Source organism: Sycon ciliatum, chromosome 9 (genome assembly GCF_964019385.1).
Source record: "Sycon ciliatum chromosome 9, ocSycCili1.1, whole genome shotgun sequence".
NCBI classification, from domain to species: domain Eukaryota; kingdom Metazoa; phylum Porifera; class Calcarea; order Leucosolenida; family Sycettidae; genus Sycon; species Sycon ciliatum.
In genome coordinates, this window is record NC_088651.1 from 6,368,919 (window position 1) to 6,386,002 (window position 17,084).

The following is a 17,084-nucleotide window of genomic DNA, read 5'->3' on the forward strand; positions in this document are numbered from 1 at the left end:
GAATTTTCAAATTTCGCATGTTGAATTCGCCGAAAATCGATGTTTCAGTGCTTCAACAGAGTGTGCTTGTGTGTAAATGTACATGACGTAATGGGACTTCAAGTACTACGTTGAGCCGAATTCTGATCTTGGGGCTCATAATATGGCCGATTTTGAACATTCTCTTAACGGATCGAAAAACCGATTAGGCATGCTCTGTATGGGCAACTTGTCAATCAGTGCACATCTACGATGTGCGAATAAAACGAATGCACGGAACGTGAACTTGTTTGCTGCACATCTACGAAGTGCGAATCAGGGAGTAGTATAATGACACGTGTACTAGTACACCTTGTGTTGCACTGCATCTTTTCCACACGCATAGGACCACTGAAGGTCACATGCTCCGCGTGCGTATGCGCGCATGCGCAATATGTCATTCGCTGCATGCAATGCACATCTATGATGTGCGAATCAGGGAATAGTACGTATTTTACTACTCCCTGGTGCGAATGCACCGAACGTGCACAAGTGCACGTTCGCCATCAATGGCGAAAAGAACCTTTATGGCACATTTATGACATGGCAGGGCCAAAGGTCGAACCCTGGGAGAGTCCCGGGGCCAGACCAAGCGCGCCCGACACAGTGTGCCTTATTTAACCCAAAGGTCAAAGGTCAAACCCTGGGGGAAGTCCCGGGGCCAGACCAAGCACGACCGACACAGTGTGCCTTATTTGGACCAAAGGTCAAAGGTCAAAAAGTGGCCCAGAACCCGCCCCGCACTAACTACTGATCACACAGCAATGAAGCGAACAAATTCTTTCCCGCTGTTACTCGGAGTTTTGTGTGAAACACTCATCAGATAGCATTTCACACGAAACTCGGAGTAACAGCGGATAAGGAATTGTTTGCTTCATTGCTGTGTGAACATTGTAATACTGGCTCTGTCCACTGGACATAGAGCACTATACGCAGCATGATGACCTTAGACAATTGTCTTACTGTCTATGCTGTTATCTACATGGACACGTAACTGGTTGCCGTCAGGTTGGAGTGCTTCAATACTTGTCAGAACTGTTTGTCACTGTCATTTTCATACGGTTAGCGCTACGGAGATGTGTTGAAGCTATGTGTCAGGACGTTGAATGTCTCAGTACTCTGTCAGTTTTGTGCCTAGTTATTGCACTTTCTGACTGTATATAGTATCCAGTTACAGTGATGGAGAGCTACTCTTAACTCGTATCCATATGTCCTTTTCTTTTCTACATTTATTTATGGCTCAACATCCGAGTTTCAAATTGCACACCTGATGAGCCGTCACGAACCATACGGCGAAACGTACGTGGTGTGAAACAACTTGTTTTGTAGTCAACTAGTCCATCACAATGTCATGCATGAGGAGTACTGTAGGAGTTTGGCTTTCGGCTTGTACAATTCGTTTTCGCAAAGCTTCCCCTTTCTTTACTTATCTTTGATATTTATGAACCACCCAAGTTGGGTGGTGTGCTGCTTTGCTGTTTCGAATTGTAGTCAGACCGCTTTGTCAAATATCGTACTGGTCTCGTCATCGTCCAGTAACAATCGACATTCTTTATTCCGTTGGGACTGTAGCTTTTGCTCGTTTTCGTTGCGCTTGCCTTCCCCTCTTTGGTCTTTTCATAACCTTGAACCTTCCAAGTTGGAAGGCTGTCGGTTAGCGCTACGGAGATGTGTTGAAGCGAGGTGTCAGGTCGTCGAATGTCTCAGTACTCTGTCAGTTTTGTGCCTAGTTATTGCATTTTCTGACTGTATAATTATAGTATCCAGTTACAGTGATAAAGAGTAACTCTTACCTCGTATCCATATTATCCTTTTCTTTTCTACATAATTAAGAGTGTGAACAAAAGAAGGGAAGTGCTACAGCATTACATAATAGGTGTCAAACATAGTGCTAAAATACATTAATTTTTATAACAGCATAAGAGTGTGAATAAAAAAAAGGAAGTGCTACAGCATTACATAATAGGTGTCAAACCTAGTGCTAAAACTATATAACTGAGTGTAAACACAAAGCATGAGGTGATACAGTGCTACATAACACGAAATTTACATCTGATAACCAGCTACGAGAACAACTTTAACGCGACTACATGCTTATTTTGTTTACAAAGAACAGGATTATGAACACGAATACATACAGCTTCCAGAATCTTCAACTGCTTAGCATAACTTGCACGGCACAAAACAGAAAAGTGAGAATCATCGTACACACTTGATGGCCCTCTTGTGTGCTCTGCATGTAGCCGTGAGTCAGGCAGGCAGGAAAGGGCAACCACCAGCGCAGCATTTGTAGCAACGCAAAACGATTCACAAGGAGTGAATATTATCTGGGCTTCAGTGGACTGGCCAGGGTTGTTCGCTCATTCGTTGACACGATGGGAAACAGTCATTTGCCAATAAATCAGTGCGGTGAGCTCAGCAAATAGCGACTAACTCGAGAGGTTGTCAGCTGACAAACACCTTGCATATTTTCAGTTTCCAAATATTAGCTGATGTTTAGGAACTTAGTTACTTACCCCGTTATCGGAGAATCTTGCAAGCTCACTACCCAGTCCCTCATCATTATACAGCCACGCGTTATCTATTTTTCATCTCATTCACGCTAAAAAATAATTATGCTTCATGTATTTGTGTATTTATATCCTCACCCTGTAACATTAGGAGATAGTGGTAGCGACTTCGGCGATGACTTCATGGGAAAGGTTCTCCCCACACCGGAGCTCGCGATTTTCCGCCAACTGACTTGACACTTGACTGACTCGCGACTGCCATCTAGAGTACACAACAAGTCCACGGAACCTGCCACTCGGCCAACCTTCCCTACATGTATACAGCACAACACCATGCTCACAGTGTTTCGGGAAACTTACCCCTGATCTGTTGAACTTCAGTAGGCTGAGAAAGATTTTTTCAAAACAGCACCACTTATAGCGCTCTCCAGGCCAAAGCATCACCCATGATACACAAACGTACAGAGAAGCTCCTTTTCCAGCGCGAAAAACACCTCGTGAGCGCCAGAAAGCAGTGCGCGAGTGAGTCAGTTTCGCTCCTGGATTTTGAGAACAGATGTTGAGGGCCCTTAGTCATTCGCAACGTTGTCACCTCCAAATCAACTAGTCGCAACCTCTTGTTTGCTCTGGATGGCAGTCGTAAGTCAGTCGGCGGAAAAGCGAGAGCTCCGGTGTGGCGAGCACCTTTCCTATGAAATCATCAGCGAAGTCGCTACCAATATCTCGTAGTGTTCTGGCCAAGGTTTTCAGGATTCTATTGTTGCCCGAACAATCACTATTCATTAGTTTGAGGCAGTCTGCTGAGCTGGTTTTTGCCGACGCCAAGGTTGCTCACATGTGAGAACTAAATTGCCGCAGATTATTCTTATTTTAAATACTGGAAGTGGCTGCTGGATGACTGTGCTCTTTGTATGTTACAGGCTATTTTCATTATTAAAAAGACCCTCTTCTTTCTCCCTCACTACTGCGTCCGCCGGCGCGAGGGTTTTTTCCTGGCTGGCTTGGTCCAGGAATATTAATCTGACGGTCCCAAGTGTTTTTGCATCATGGCCTCTTTCTGCTATCCGCTGGCACACCTATTCTATCTGAGACACTCTGCTCTCAGTGCTTGCTTCCAAGCCTTTCATACCTCATTCGTTATCCGGTTCACATCTGGCTGCGGCCAACTATCTTTTACTTTGTGTGCTGTCGCTATTGTTGTCTATTCCTCTGTGTGTGCCAGTATATGTGGAGCGAGAACATCGAGAATCTTGGACAAAAGAGTCTGATCACAACTGAGATATTATCTACCCGTCAGATCTTACCTAACTAACTAATGAAGCGCGTGATAAAATTCTGCATAACTCTATGCTACACACACCATGTTAACTACTTCCCATCCTACACGTCTCGGCATGAACTAAAGAAACACACGTACTGTACACGACATTGACCTCGCACTAATGTTGATGTCATGCATATACCGGTACACTCAAGTACATTTCCCCAGAGCTAAGCATGTGGTCTAATGATATCATTAGGATTCGACTGAACGCAATGAACATGGTAGAAACACAGTTATCAGCTGCTGATCCGACTAAGAAAGAAGAAAAATAACGATGCAGGGCCTAGGTACACGGATGTAGAACATGATCCTCGGTTTGCGCAAGATACAATATTAGTAGGGTGAATCGGGCATGAAGAGATATCTAATCGTCAGGGAGATATTCGTGAAAGCATGGAGACAGGAGGGTGAATAGACACTAACAGAATTATACATGACCGGTTGCAGCAAACCCATGGAGGGGAAGACTAGAGTAAGGTTGAACATGTATTGTTACGCTTGTGAACCAGAATAATCAGTGACACGCCGAGTCAGCTACATGTATGGACATGTGTATGGAGGGTTTACAGGCCGATTAGTGGGCTGCAGGCAGTGACGGCAAATATCACCTAGGCAATCATGAAGGAGTCGTCAGCAATGCGGTTTAAGGGTTGGGCTAGTTCAAATGTTCAGGGATTCTGAACTCACAGATAGATTGGCGTACAGAGGAGCATCTTTCATCGTTAAATTTTCCACTGGATCCTTGCATCTCTACACAATCTTCGTCGCCTTGGTTGTTTGGCTCGTGGGGTAAATAGTTGTTGATCACCGCGGGATGTCCGGTGTTGTCGACAAACGTGCCTTCCTGCTCAAAATCATTGTATCCAACAAAGCCAAAAGTGTTCCCCAGAAGGGGACGAACGAAGGCCTCCAGGACAATGAATTCCTTCATGTTGAGTGGCGTTGCCAGTTCTCCGCCATTGCGCTGACAGTTCTTGAGAGCGTCGTGATGGTTCATAGCAGTTGCTTCGAACCGGTAAATGAGAAGTCGATGCTCGGAGTCTTGGCAGCACTCAACGGAGATGGGCGCTGTCTCCGAAGGCGATCGTTTGCCTGAATTCTTCATAGCCAGCTGGTTTCCTGCAACACTTGCACTGTCTTCAATGCTCTGGGCAGGTTGATCCTCATTCTCCTTTACACGGTCAGTGTTACTGTCAAGGCCATCTTCAAACGAATCTAGAAACGGATGAGATGAGGGCAGGCTGGATACCTCAGACAGGAACACCACGCACAAGGCGAGAGTCAAGGAACAGCGAATCATGATTTCTTTCCTGACGCGATGACAAACAGTTCCTTTTTATGATGGAGCAGAGAAAAATGAAGCCCTACTTTCGATGATCAAATTCTGTAGTCTGCCGGTTGTAGGTTGCTGCTATAAATACTCTGCGCACACTGTGCACGCTTGTGTGCATGTGTATTGCTAGTAGAGTTCAGTGGTACACGACCGTTCAGATGTTTTCATTTCTTGTTGGCTGAGTTTTGCGAAATAAACAAGAAATGTTGTTCTTTTCGAACGAACAGGTCTGGGACCGAGGTCCGACAGTTTTGGGCGTACTAGTACGCCGCAGTTCCTCATCTTTTGTTTCCTTGCTTTGCAAGCTGGTTGCTGTGGCTGTCCCAGCAGTTGTCTATTCTGTGACGAGTGTGTGTGTATGAGTGTGTGTGTGTGTGTGTGAGACCGAGAGAGAGAGAGAGAGAGTGTGTGTGTGTGTTTGTGTGTGTGTGTGTCTGTGTGAGTATGTGTGCAGGTGTGTATATAGTACTGACTTGTGAGTGAGAAAAGAAAACCGTATTTGCAACTAAAACGAGGAAGATAACATCACGGAACTACTATGCAAACAGATCTGAGAGAATCTTGGTCGTTAAGAGTTTGATGTCAACATCAAACACTATCCAAGATTTTCGAAGATCTTCCGCTTCCTTCTTCAGATAACAATCTGATCGTGGGATTAGTTTCAAATGTCAGCGAAAAGAAATCTACCAGCGCCTAACACGACCGTACATAATGCTGACACACGTTATTCGACTTTTCATTTTCGGGTGAAGGTCTACAGAATTTGTTATAGACCATGCTGCTGTATATGCTGCTATCTACAAAGATCACACAGCAATGAAGCGAACAAATTCTTTCCCGCTGTTACTCGGAGTTTCGTGTGAAACACTCATCAGATAGCATTTCAAACGAAACTCGGAGTAACAGCGGATAAGGAATTGTTTGCTTCATTGCTTTGTGATCATTGTAATACAGGCTCTGTCCACTGGACATGTAGAGCACTATACGCAGCATGATGACCTTAGACAATTGTCTTACTGTCTATGCTGTTATCTACATGGACACGTAGCTGGTTGCCGTCAGGTTGGAGTGCTTCAAACCTTGTCAGAACTGTTTGTCACTGTCATTTTCATAGGGTTAGTGCTACGGAGATGTGTTGAAGCTATGTGTCAGGACGTCGAATGTCTCAGTCCTCTGTCAGTTTTGTGCCTAGTTATTGCACTTTCTGACTGTATAAAGTATCCAGTTACAGTGATGGAGAGCTACTCTAAACTCGTATCCATATGTCCTTTTCTTTTCTACATTTATTTATGGCTCAACATCCGAGTTTCAAATTGCACACCTCATGAGCCGTCACGAACCATACGGCGAAACGTACGTGGTGTGAAACAACTTGTTTTGTAGTCAACTAGTCCATCACAATGTCATGCATGAGGAGTACTGTAGGAGTTTGGCCTTCGGCTTGTACAATTCGTTTTCGCAAAGATTCCCCTTTCTTTACTTATCTTTGATATTTATGACTCACCCAAGTTGGGTGGTGTGCTGCTTTGCTGCTTCGGATTGTAGTTAGACCGCTTTGTCAAATATCGTACTGGTCTCGTCATCGTCCAGTAACAATCGACATTCTTTATTCCGTTGGGACTGTAGCTTTTGCTCGTTTTCGTTGCGCTTGCCTTCCCCTCTTTACTCGTTTCATAACCTTGAACCTTCCAAGTTGGAAGGCTGTCGGTTAGCTCTACGGAGATGTGTTGAAGCTACGTGTCAGGACGTCGAATGTCTCAGTACTCTGTCAGTTTTGTGCCTAGTTGTTGCACTTTCTGACTGTATAATTATAGTATCCAGTTACAGTGATAAAGAGTTACTCTTAGCTCGTATCCATATGCCCTTTTCTTTTCTACATAATTAAGAGTGTGAACAAAAAAAGGGAAGTGCTACAGCATCACATAATAGGTGTCAAACCTAGTGCTAAAACTATATAACTCAGTGCAAACACAAAGCATGAGGTGATACAGTGCAACATAACACGAAATTTACATCTGATAACCAGCTACGAGAACAACTTTAACGCTACTACATGCTTATTTTGTTAACAAAGAACAGGATTATGCACACGAATACATACAGCTTCCAGAACCTTCAACTGCTTAGCATAACGTGCACGGCACAAAACAGAAAAGTGAGAATCATCGTACACACTTGATGGCCCTCTTGTGTGCTCTGCATGTAGCCGTGAGTCAGGCAGGCAAGAAAGCGCAACCACCAGCGCAGCATTTGTAGCAACGCAAAACGGTTTCCAAGGAGCGAATATATCTGGGCTTCAGTGGACTGGCCAGGGTTGTTCGCTCATTCGTTGACACGATGGGAAACAGTCATTTGCCAATGAATCAGCGCAGTGAGCTCAGTAAATAGCTACTAAATAGAGAAGTTTTCAGCTGACAAACACCGTGCTTATTTTCAGTTTCCAAAATATTAGCTGATGTTTAGGAACATAGTTACTTACCCTGTTTTCGGGGAATCTTGCAAGCTCACTACCCAGTCCCTCACCATTATACAGGCACGCGTTATCTATTTTTCATCTCACTCACGCTAAAAATAATTAAGTTTTCAGGATTCTATTGTTGCCCGAACAGATATCAATATTCATTAGTTTGTGGCAGTCTGCTGAGCTGGTTGTTGGCGACGCCAAGGTTGCTCACATGTGAGAACTAAATTGCCGCAGATTATTCTTATTTTAATTACTGGAAGTGGCTGCTGGATGATTGTGCTCTTTGTATGTTACAGGCTATTTTCATTATTAAAAAGACCCTCTTCTTTCTCCCTCACTACTGCGTCCGCCGGCGCGAGGGTTTTTTCCTGGCTGGCTTGGTCCAGGAATATTAATCTGACGGTCCCAAGTGTTTTGGCATCATGGCCTCTTTCTGCTATCCGCTGGCACACCTAAATCTATCTGAGACACTCTGTTCTCAGTGCTTGCTTCCAAGCCTTTCATACCTCATTCGTTATCCGGTTCACATCTGGCTGCGGCCAACTATCTTTCACTTTCTGTGCTGTCGCTATTGTTGTCTATGTCTCTGCGTGTGCCAGTATATTTGGAGCGAGAACATCGAGAATCTTGGACAAAAGAGTCTGATCACAACTGAGATATTATCTACCCGTCAGATCTTACCTAACTAACTAATGAAGCGCGTGATAAAATTCTGCATAACTCTATGCTACACACACCATGTTAACTACTTCCCATCCCACACGTCTCGGCATGAACTAAAGACACACACGTACTGTACACGACATGGACCTCGCACTAACGTTGATGGCATGCATATGCCGGTACACTCAAGTACATTTCCCCAGAGCTAAGCATGTGGTCTAATGATATCATTAGGATTCGACTGAACGCAATGAACATGGTAGAAACACAGTTATCAGCTGCTGATCCGACTAAGAAAGAAGAAAATAACGATGCAGGTCCTAGGTACACGGATGTAGAACATGATCCTCGGTTTGCGCAAGATACAATATTGGTAGGGTGAATCGGGCATGAAGAGTTATCTAATCGTCAGGGAGATATTCGTGAAAGCATGGAGACAGGAGGGTGAATAGACACTAACAGAATCATACATGACCGGTTGCAGCAAACCCATGGAGGGGAAGACTAGAGTAAGGTTGTACATGTATGTTACGCTTGTGAACCAGAATAATCAGTGACACGCCCAGTCAGCTACATGTATGCACATGTGTATGGAGGGTTTACAGGCCGATTAGTGGGCTGCAGGCAGTGACGGCAAATATCACCTAAGCAATCATGAATGAGTCGTCAGCAATGCGGTTTAAGGGGTGGGCTAGTTCTAATATGCAGGGATTCTGAACTCACAGATAGATTGGCGTCCAGAGGTGCATGTTTGATCGTTAAATTTTCCACTGGATCCTTGCATCTCTACACAATCCTCGTTGCCTTGGTTGTTTGGCTCGTTGGGGAAATAGTTGTTGATTACCGCGGGATGTCCGGTGTTGTCGACAAACGTGCCTTCCTGCTCAAAATCATTGTATCCAACATAGCCAAAAGTGTTCCCCAGAAGGGGACGTACGAAGGCCTCCAGGACAATGAATTCCTTCATGTTGAGTGGCGTTGCCAGTTCTCCGCCATTGCGCTGACAGTTCTTGAGAGCGTCGTGATGGTTCATAGCAGTTGCTTCGAACCGGTAAATGAGAAGTCGATGCTCGGAGTCTTGGCAGCACTCAACGGAGATGGGCGCTGTCTCCGATGGCGATCGTTTGCCTGAATTCTTCATAGCCAGCTGGTTTCCTGCAACACTTGCACTGTCTTCAATGCTCTGGGCAGCTTGATCCTCATTTTCCTTTACACGGTCAGTGTTACTGTCAAGGCCATCTTCATACGAATCTAGAAACGGATGAGATGAGGGCAGGCTGGATACCGCAGACAGGAACACCACGCACAAGGCGAGAGTCAAGGAACAGCGAATCATGATTTCTTTCCTGACGCGATGACAAACAGTTCCTTTTTATGATGGAGCAGAGAAAAATGAAGCCCTAATTTCGATGATCAAATTCTGTAGTCTGCCGGTTTCAGGTTGCTGCTTTAAATACTCTGCGCACACTGTGCACGCTTGTGTGCATGTGTATTGCTAATAGAGTTCACTGGGACACGACCGTTCAGATGTTTTCATTTCTTGTTGGCTGAGTTTTACGAAATAAACAAGAAATGTTGTTCTTTTCGAACGAACAGGTCTGGGACTGAGGCCCGACAGTTTTGGGCGTACTAGTACGCCGCAGTTCCTCATCTTTTGTTTTCTTGCTTTTCAATCTGGTTGCTGTGGCTGTCCCAGCAGTTGTCTATTCTGTGATGAGTGTGTGTGTGTGAGTGAGAGAGAGAGAGAGAGAGAGAGTGTGTGTGTGTGTGTGTGTGTGTGGAGGTGTGTGTCTGTGTGAGTATGTGTGCAGGTGTGTATATAGCACTGACTTGTGAGTGAGAAAAGAAAACCGTACTTGCAACTAAAACGAGGAAGATAACATCACGGAACTACTATGCAAACAGATCTGAGAGAATCTTGGACGTTAAGAGTTTGATGTCAACATCAAACACTATCCAAGATTTTCGAAGATCTTCCGCTTCGTTCTTCAGATAACAATCTGATCGTGGGATTAGTTTCAAATGTCAGCGAAGAGAAATCTACCAGCGCCTAACACGACCGTACATAATGCTGACACACGTTATTCGACTTTTCATTTTCGGGTGAAGGTCTACAGAATTTGTTATAGACCATGCTGCTGTATATGCTGCTATCTACAAAGATCACACAGCAATGATGCGAACAAAATCTTTCCCGCTGTTACTCGGAGTTTCGTGTGAAACACTCATCAGATAGCTTTTCACACGAAACTCGGAGTAACAGCGGATAAGGAATTGTTTGCTTCATTGCTGTATGATCATTGTAATACTGGCTCTGTCCACTGGACATAGAACACTATACGCAGCATGATGACCTTAGACAATTGTCTTACTGTCTATGCTGCTATCTACATGGACACGTAGCTGGTTGCCGTCAGGTTGGAGTGCTTCAATACTTGTCAGAACTGTTTGTCACTGTCATTTTTTCACACGAAACTTGAAACTGATGTGAGTCACTCGACGACGGAAGGCTGGATACCGCAGACAGGAACACCATGCACAAGGCGAGAGTCAAGGAACAGCGAATCATGATTTCTTTCCTGACGCGATGACAAACTGCTCCTTCTTTTATTAATCATGACAAAATGGAGTACAAAGAAGAATGGAGGTCAACACGAAGACATGGAAGTCTGTTTGGTGACGACGAGGATGTGCTGAGGAGGAAGCAACTGGTGACAGGTGCCTTTCGGGGCCTCTGGAACCTTCGGAAATGAAGCCAGCAAGTCAGCGAAAACCTTGCGTGGGCGATTACCAAGACAGTTCAGGAGCGACTGGACTCTTTCAATCGGCGTCAACTAAGGTCGCTTATACTTAACGTTATAGGCATCATCATGTTGCCTCAGACAACGCACTTTATAGTGATCGGGGGAGTGATCGGCTGGCTTTCGCATCGAGCTTATGCTCGATGCGAAAGCCAGCCGATCAGTCACACCATCAAGATTTTGCAATGGAAGCTATTCGGACATGTCCTCCGACTGTCATAGCACGCCAGCGTATTTATCGTGTTCTCCATGCAATAGTTTATCTTCATATACGACATACCCTTGTAATTCTGAGTTCACATCCAGTGCATTTGCAGATTTGAGTGCTTCTCCTGCGAGGGGCGTATACATGGCACATGATTATGGTGTATGTATGTATGTGTGTGTGTGTGTGTGTGTGTATGTGTGTGTTTGTGTGTGTGTGTATGTGTGTGTGTGTGTGTGTGTGTGTGTGTGTGTGTATGTGTGTGTGTGTGTGTGTGTAAAACACGGTGTATCCCATTATGCCACCCCAGTGTAGTTTACGAGCGAGAATATTTTGTCATGTTTGCACTTGGAGATGGGCTCACTTCTCTTGTTGAGGTATATTGCTATTATCTGGAACTTCTCCGAGAGGCAACGCATTAGATAAACAGGTGCAGCATCGCCGAGTCACCACTTGCCTTCTAGATAACAGCTCAAGAAGCTTGAGCGTATCATGAAAACACTTCTGTGTGTATGTTTGTTTGTGTGTGTATGTATGCAGGTCACACTCGCCACAATTTATTCCTGCGCGGTGATAGCTGAAATTGTGAATTTGTCGTATTGTTTGGACCTGAGTGGCCAGTCGTGCGGCGATTGTGTAGTAATGTTCGCTTGCTGCGCCTACTCCTCGTCGTTTCGTGAAAGTACGTCTTGTGGAGCCCTTGTGGGACGTTCGGTGCCCACCCTCCAGCTCAAGATTGTGCTTTCCTGGTGCATGAAGGCCGAAGCAGTACGCGTACAGACGTTATTGTTGAACAGAACATCATGTTCACATTAATTTTGTTCCTTTTTTTAGTCGTTGCATGTCATAGTGGACCTACAGCAGACTGTTCATCTGGTTTGTGATATTTCCTTCCTCTGTTTGTGAGTCCCTTTCCATCAATGTGGCAGCTTGTTTCGATTTCCTTTTTTTCAATTCATTTTGCTGTACTTCCTGTTTTGTTTGCGCCACTGCCCCTCACCTTCACCTTGCGCTCAGTTCTCTGAGTCGAGGGCGGCGTGACCCCAAGGGGTAGCTGATTGATAGTAGTAGTAGTATGTATGTGTGTGTGTGTGTGTGTGTGTGTGTCGGCAGCAGCGGGGGTTAAGGAGCCTGCCCCGAAGACGATTGTGTGCCACGTTTGCAGCCGCCTGTTTCGTCGGCGCGCCGACATGGCCCGGCATGGCATGGCCCGGCACAAGTGCATAGCAGTCCGACAGCTCCCCGTATCACAGCAGCCTGGGTCGGTGCAGTGTCCTGCCTGCAGTAGATGGCTCCGGAGCAGGGTGGGCTTGCAGTGCATAAGTGCCTAGGGAGTGACAACTGTGACGACCGACCGTCTTTTGATGCTCCTCCTGTTGCCGAGGTCCCGGTGTGTACTGCCTGCCAGCGTACTTTCAAGTCTACTGCTGGCCACAAGCGCCATCGCTGTGGACCCCGCCCGAAGCGCCCTACAGTGACTGATCGCCAGCACTTTGAACATCATTGACGTGTCTGTAGTCAACGCCAGTTTCGGAGGCGACAGGACCTGGAGCGCCATTTGAAGCACTGCCTACCTCTCCCCTAACCTCTCTGACAGTACCTCCCTTTGGGGAGCGGTGTGGCCATTTCTGGCAGCTGTCAATAGTAGTAGTAGTAGTGCGTGTATGTGTGTGTGTGTGTGTGTGTGTGTGTGTGTGCGTGTGTGTGTGTGTGGCTTGGTCCGGCATGTGTGTTCCCCGACGGGGATGCCACAGTGCCACCTGGAGCTACTGGAACGTCGTCACTGGCGGAGGGATGTTGTGCCGCGCATTGTGACAGGTGTGGTCGCTGCTTTCGCGGTGTCAGGGGACGGAGCAGGCATCACTGCTCAAGGGTGGCCCATAGACCAACGGCAGAGGAGCACTCAACCTTCCAGCACGCGTGCATATGCGGCAAGCGGATGCGACTACCTGTGCACCTGGAGCGTCACCGGGCGTCGTGCCCCCCCCCCTCTCTCTCTCTCTCTCTCTCTCTCTCTCTCTCTCTCTCTCTCTCTCTCTCTCTCTCTCTCTCTCTCTCTCTCTCTCTCTCCTTCTCTCTCTATCTTTCTCAAGTCCCTTACTTGAACGCATGAAACACGGCCCATACCCTCAGCATATACACCCACATGCACATCTTTGTATTCATTTGGCGCTGCCTGAACAAATTTTCAAGTACTCTGTTTGCAAGCTTTTTCACCCGTAGTCCCTCTCTCCGAACACGAAGAGGGAGCAGCAAGTTACTCATCATTCCTGTGTCCCCCACTGCATCCTCAGCTAAGCGCATTAGCCATGCTGGAGCTATCCTGTTGAACCAGCTACCAGACACAGCACGCCTCGAAAGAAAGCGCTCCACTTTCAAATCGCTAAGCCTGGCCTTTCTGTTAGGAAGTACCGTCAACTAGGATGAACTCATCTGCTTCACTACCTCTCTTTCTCTCTCTCTCTCTCTCTCTCTCTCTCTCTCTCTCTCTCTCTCTCTCACTCACTCACTCCTTTCTTCCCGGTTGCCGTGCTTGTGACTTTTTCCCCTGCTGCCGTTCTCATATTAGTTATCTAACTATCTTCTTCTCGATTCTGTTTGTCCGCTTATTTTTATATTTTTTCTTTTCTCTTATTATCAGTGGGACCATTGTCATTAGGTTTAGGCCTGTTTTGGAACTCCACTCTAAATAAAGCCCAACAACAACAACACAACAAGTTTCCCAGTGATGGGATTTCGTGACCCTTTTGCGGCAGTGACTCTACAGGACAGGACAGGTGTGCGTGTGTGTGTGTGTGTGTGTATGTGTGTGTATATGTGTGTGTATGTATGTATGTATGTGTGTGTGTGTGTGTGTGTGTTCTGCTTGGCAGAACATATTGTCATGTATTATAGTGACCTTGACGTCCTTCTTGTGTGCTCTGCATGTAGCCGTGAGTCAGACAGGCAGGAAAGCGCAACCACCAGCGCAGCATTTGTAGCAACGCAAAACGGTTTCCAAGGAGCGAATATATCTGGGCTTCAGTGGACTGGCGGGAAACAGTCATTTGCCCATGAATCCGCGCAGTGAGCTCAGTAAATAGCTACTAAATAGAGAAGTTGTCAGCTGACCAACACCGTGCTTATTTTCAGTTTCCAAAATATTAGCTGATGTTTAGGAACATAGTTACTTACCCTGTTTTCGGGGAATCTTGCAAGCTCACTACTCAGTCCCTCATCATTATACAGCCACGCGTTATCTATTTTTCATCTCACTCACGCTAAAAAATAATTATGCTACATGTATTTGCGTATTTATATCCTCACCCCGTAACATTAGGAGATAGTGGTAGTGACTTCGGCGGTGACTTCATGGGAGAGGTTCTCCCCACACCGGAGCTGACTTGACACTTGACTGACTCATGACTGCCATCTAGATAAGAGTACACAACAAGTCCACGGAACCTGCCACTCGACCAACCTGCCCTACATGTATACGGCACAACACCATGCTCACAGTGTTTCGGGGAACTTACCCCTGATCAGTTGTGCTTCAGTAGGCTTGAGAAAGATTTTTTCTGAAGAGCACCACTTATAGCGCCCTCCAGGCCAAAGGATCACCCGTGATACAAACATACAGAGAAGCTCCTTTTCCAGCGCGAAAAACACCTCGTGAGCACCAGAAAGCAGTGCGCGCGTGAGTCAGTTTCGCTCCTGGACTTTGAGAACAGATTTTGAGGGCCCTTGGTCATTCGCAACGTTGTCACCTCCAAATCAACTACTAGTAGTCGCAACCTCTTGTTTGCTCTGGATGGCAGTCGTACGTCAGTCGGCGGAAAAGCGAGAGCTCCGGTGTGGCGAGCACCTTTCCTATGAAATCATCAGCGAAGTCGCTACCATTATCTCGTAGTGTTGTGGCCAAGGTTTTCAGGATTCTATTGTTGCCCGACCAGATATCAATATTCATTACTTCGAAGTAGTTTGAGGCAGTCTGCTGAGCTGGTTGTTTCCGACGCGAAGGTTGCTCACATGTGAGATCTAAATTATCGCAGAATACCGTATTATCTCTAATATAAGCACTGTCTCCAATAATAGCACGTCTCCAATAATAGAACACCTTGGGCCGGCATTCAAAAAATAAAGTTCTCAGTCTCCATTATAAGCACACTGTGTAAATTCATTGTCTGTACCGGCGAAAAACCCCTTAAATGTGTGTGTGTCATACATGAATTTGGCATGGCAACATGCCTCTGAAATGAAGTTGAAATAATAATGGAACAGTCTCCAATAAAGGAACGTCTCCATTAATAGCACGGGGCAGAGGTACATTGAAAAATAAAGGACCGTGCTTATATTAGAGATAATACGGTGTTCTTATTTTAAACACTGGAAGTGGCTACTGGATGACTGTGCTCTTTGTATGTTACAGGCTATTTTCATTATTATAAACTCAGATGTCGAGCCGATAGTAATATTGAAAGAGAAAAGGGCCTGTAAATTACTAGTTATGACTAACAGTCCACCAAGGTAACGAGATAAAATACAGTCAGATAGTGAGATAGTGCGACAACAAGGCACAAAATTGGCAAGGATATTGAGACATTCGACGACTGGACACCTACCTCCAACACGTCTACGAAGCGCAAACCAACAACCTTCCAACTTGGAAGGCTCAGGTGCGGAATGTGTCAATGAGTGGAAGGGATGCGCGACGAAGAGGTGCACGAGCAATGTCCCTCGGCAACAAAGAATGTCGAACGTTACGGGATGATGATGACGAGACTAGTACGACCATTGGACAAACCGGTCCAACTACAACACGAACACGCAAGACAACCGACCACCCAACTTAGGAGATACAAAGATATGCAAAATACATGAAGAGGGGAAATAAAGCGAAGACGAAATGTCACGAACCGAAAGCCAACATTCTACTAAACTCCATGTTGATGTAAGGATGATCGACAAGTTTGGTACAATAACAAGTGGTTTCACACGACGTACGGTTGGGTGTATTGCTTGTAACGGCTCATCAGGTGTGCTTACTAAAAACACGGATGTTGAGCCAATACCAAAAAATAGTAATATGGAGTTTAGTAGGATATTGGCTTTCTGTTCGTGACAGTTCGATTTCGACCATAAATAAAGTATACAGCAATAACAACAACAGCTCACTTTGAAGTAGGGACTGGCGGATAATGCTCGGCAAAGGAAGCTGCTGTTTAGTCTGCTCAAAATTCTGCTCAAAGGACATGGGGTTCTGCTGATATTTCTGCTCAAAAAGTGCTCATCCTGTTGCATATCATTCTACACATTATACAAAATGAAATAAAATTTGAGGAACCACCATCTTCAGTGCGTGCTACATGGATATCGTGCGAGTGCTGAAACAGACATTGCACTTTGACATCTGTACTGAAGTAAGTACAGCACGAAATCAAGCGTCAGCGCCTGTCACTTGTGCTTTGGCTTACGGACTGGATGATGTAGGGCTGCATCTCGGCCCCAAAACGCAGCACCCTCTGCCAAGCACGAGCGAGAGCTTGAACTGCAATGCTAAAAAAGTACGCAGGATTGCTGAGATCACGGTAAAGCCTTCAGGTTAGGAGTTTTAGGACTCAGGATAGACATTCTGCATTTTCAAGCATCTGTGCTGTGACATTCTGCTCTCAGTCTCGTCTCTGATGCTGTTTTCTGTCGAATTTTCTACCGGCATTATAGCAGCTAGTCCTTACTTTGAAGATACCGGTAATTATAATGTCTGAAAGGAAGTACAACATGGTACTA

General features: G+C 45.7%; 2 protein-coding genes across 2 annotated transcripts; both read right to left on the reverse strand.

Annotated features, from left to right (window-relative positions):
* Positions 1 to 4,507: 4,507 nt before the first annotated feature.
* Positions 4,508 to 5,152, reverse strand: LOC135824211 (tetranectin-like protein). The gene has a single exon (XM_065336943.1). The coding sequence runs from the start codon at positions 5,150 to 5,152 to the stop codon at positions 4,508 to 4,510; it is 645 nt and encodes a 214-aa protein (XP_065193015.1).
* Positions 5,153 to 9,009: 3,857 nt separating this feature from the next.
* On the reverse strand, positions 9,010 to 9,648 carry LOC135824213 (tetranectin-like protein). The gene has a single exon (XM_065336944.1). It carries the CDS (start codon positions 9,646 to 9,648, stop codon positions 9,010 to 9,012), a length of 639 nt encoding a protein of 212 aa, XP_065193016.1.
* Between the last annotated feature and the right edge of the window lie 7,436 nt (positions 9,649 to 17,084).

Bases quoted from the DNA above. Each gene is read 5' to 3' on its own strand.
- LOC135824211 (XM_065336943.1), bottom strand. From the start codon at position 5,152: ATGATTCGCTGTTCCTTGACTCTCGCCTTGTGCGTGGTGTTCCTGTCT.
- LOC135824213 (XM_065336944.1), bottom strand. From the start codon at position 9,648: ATGATTCGCTGTTCCTTGACTCTCGCCTTGTGCGTGGTGTTCCTGTCT.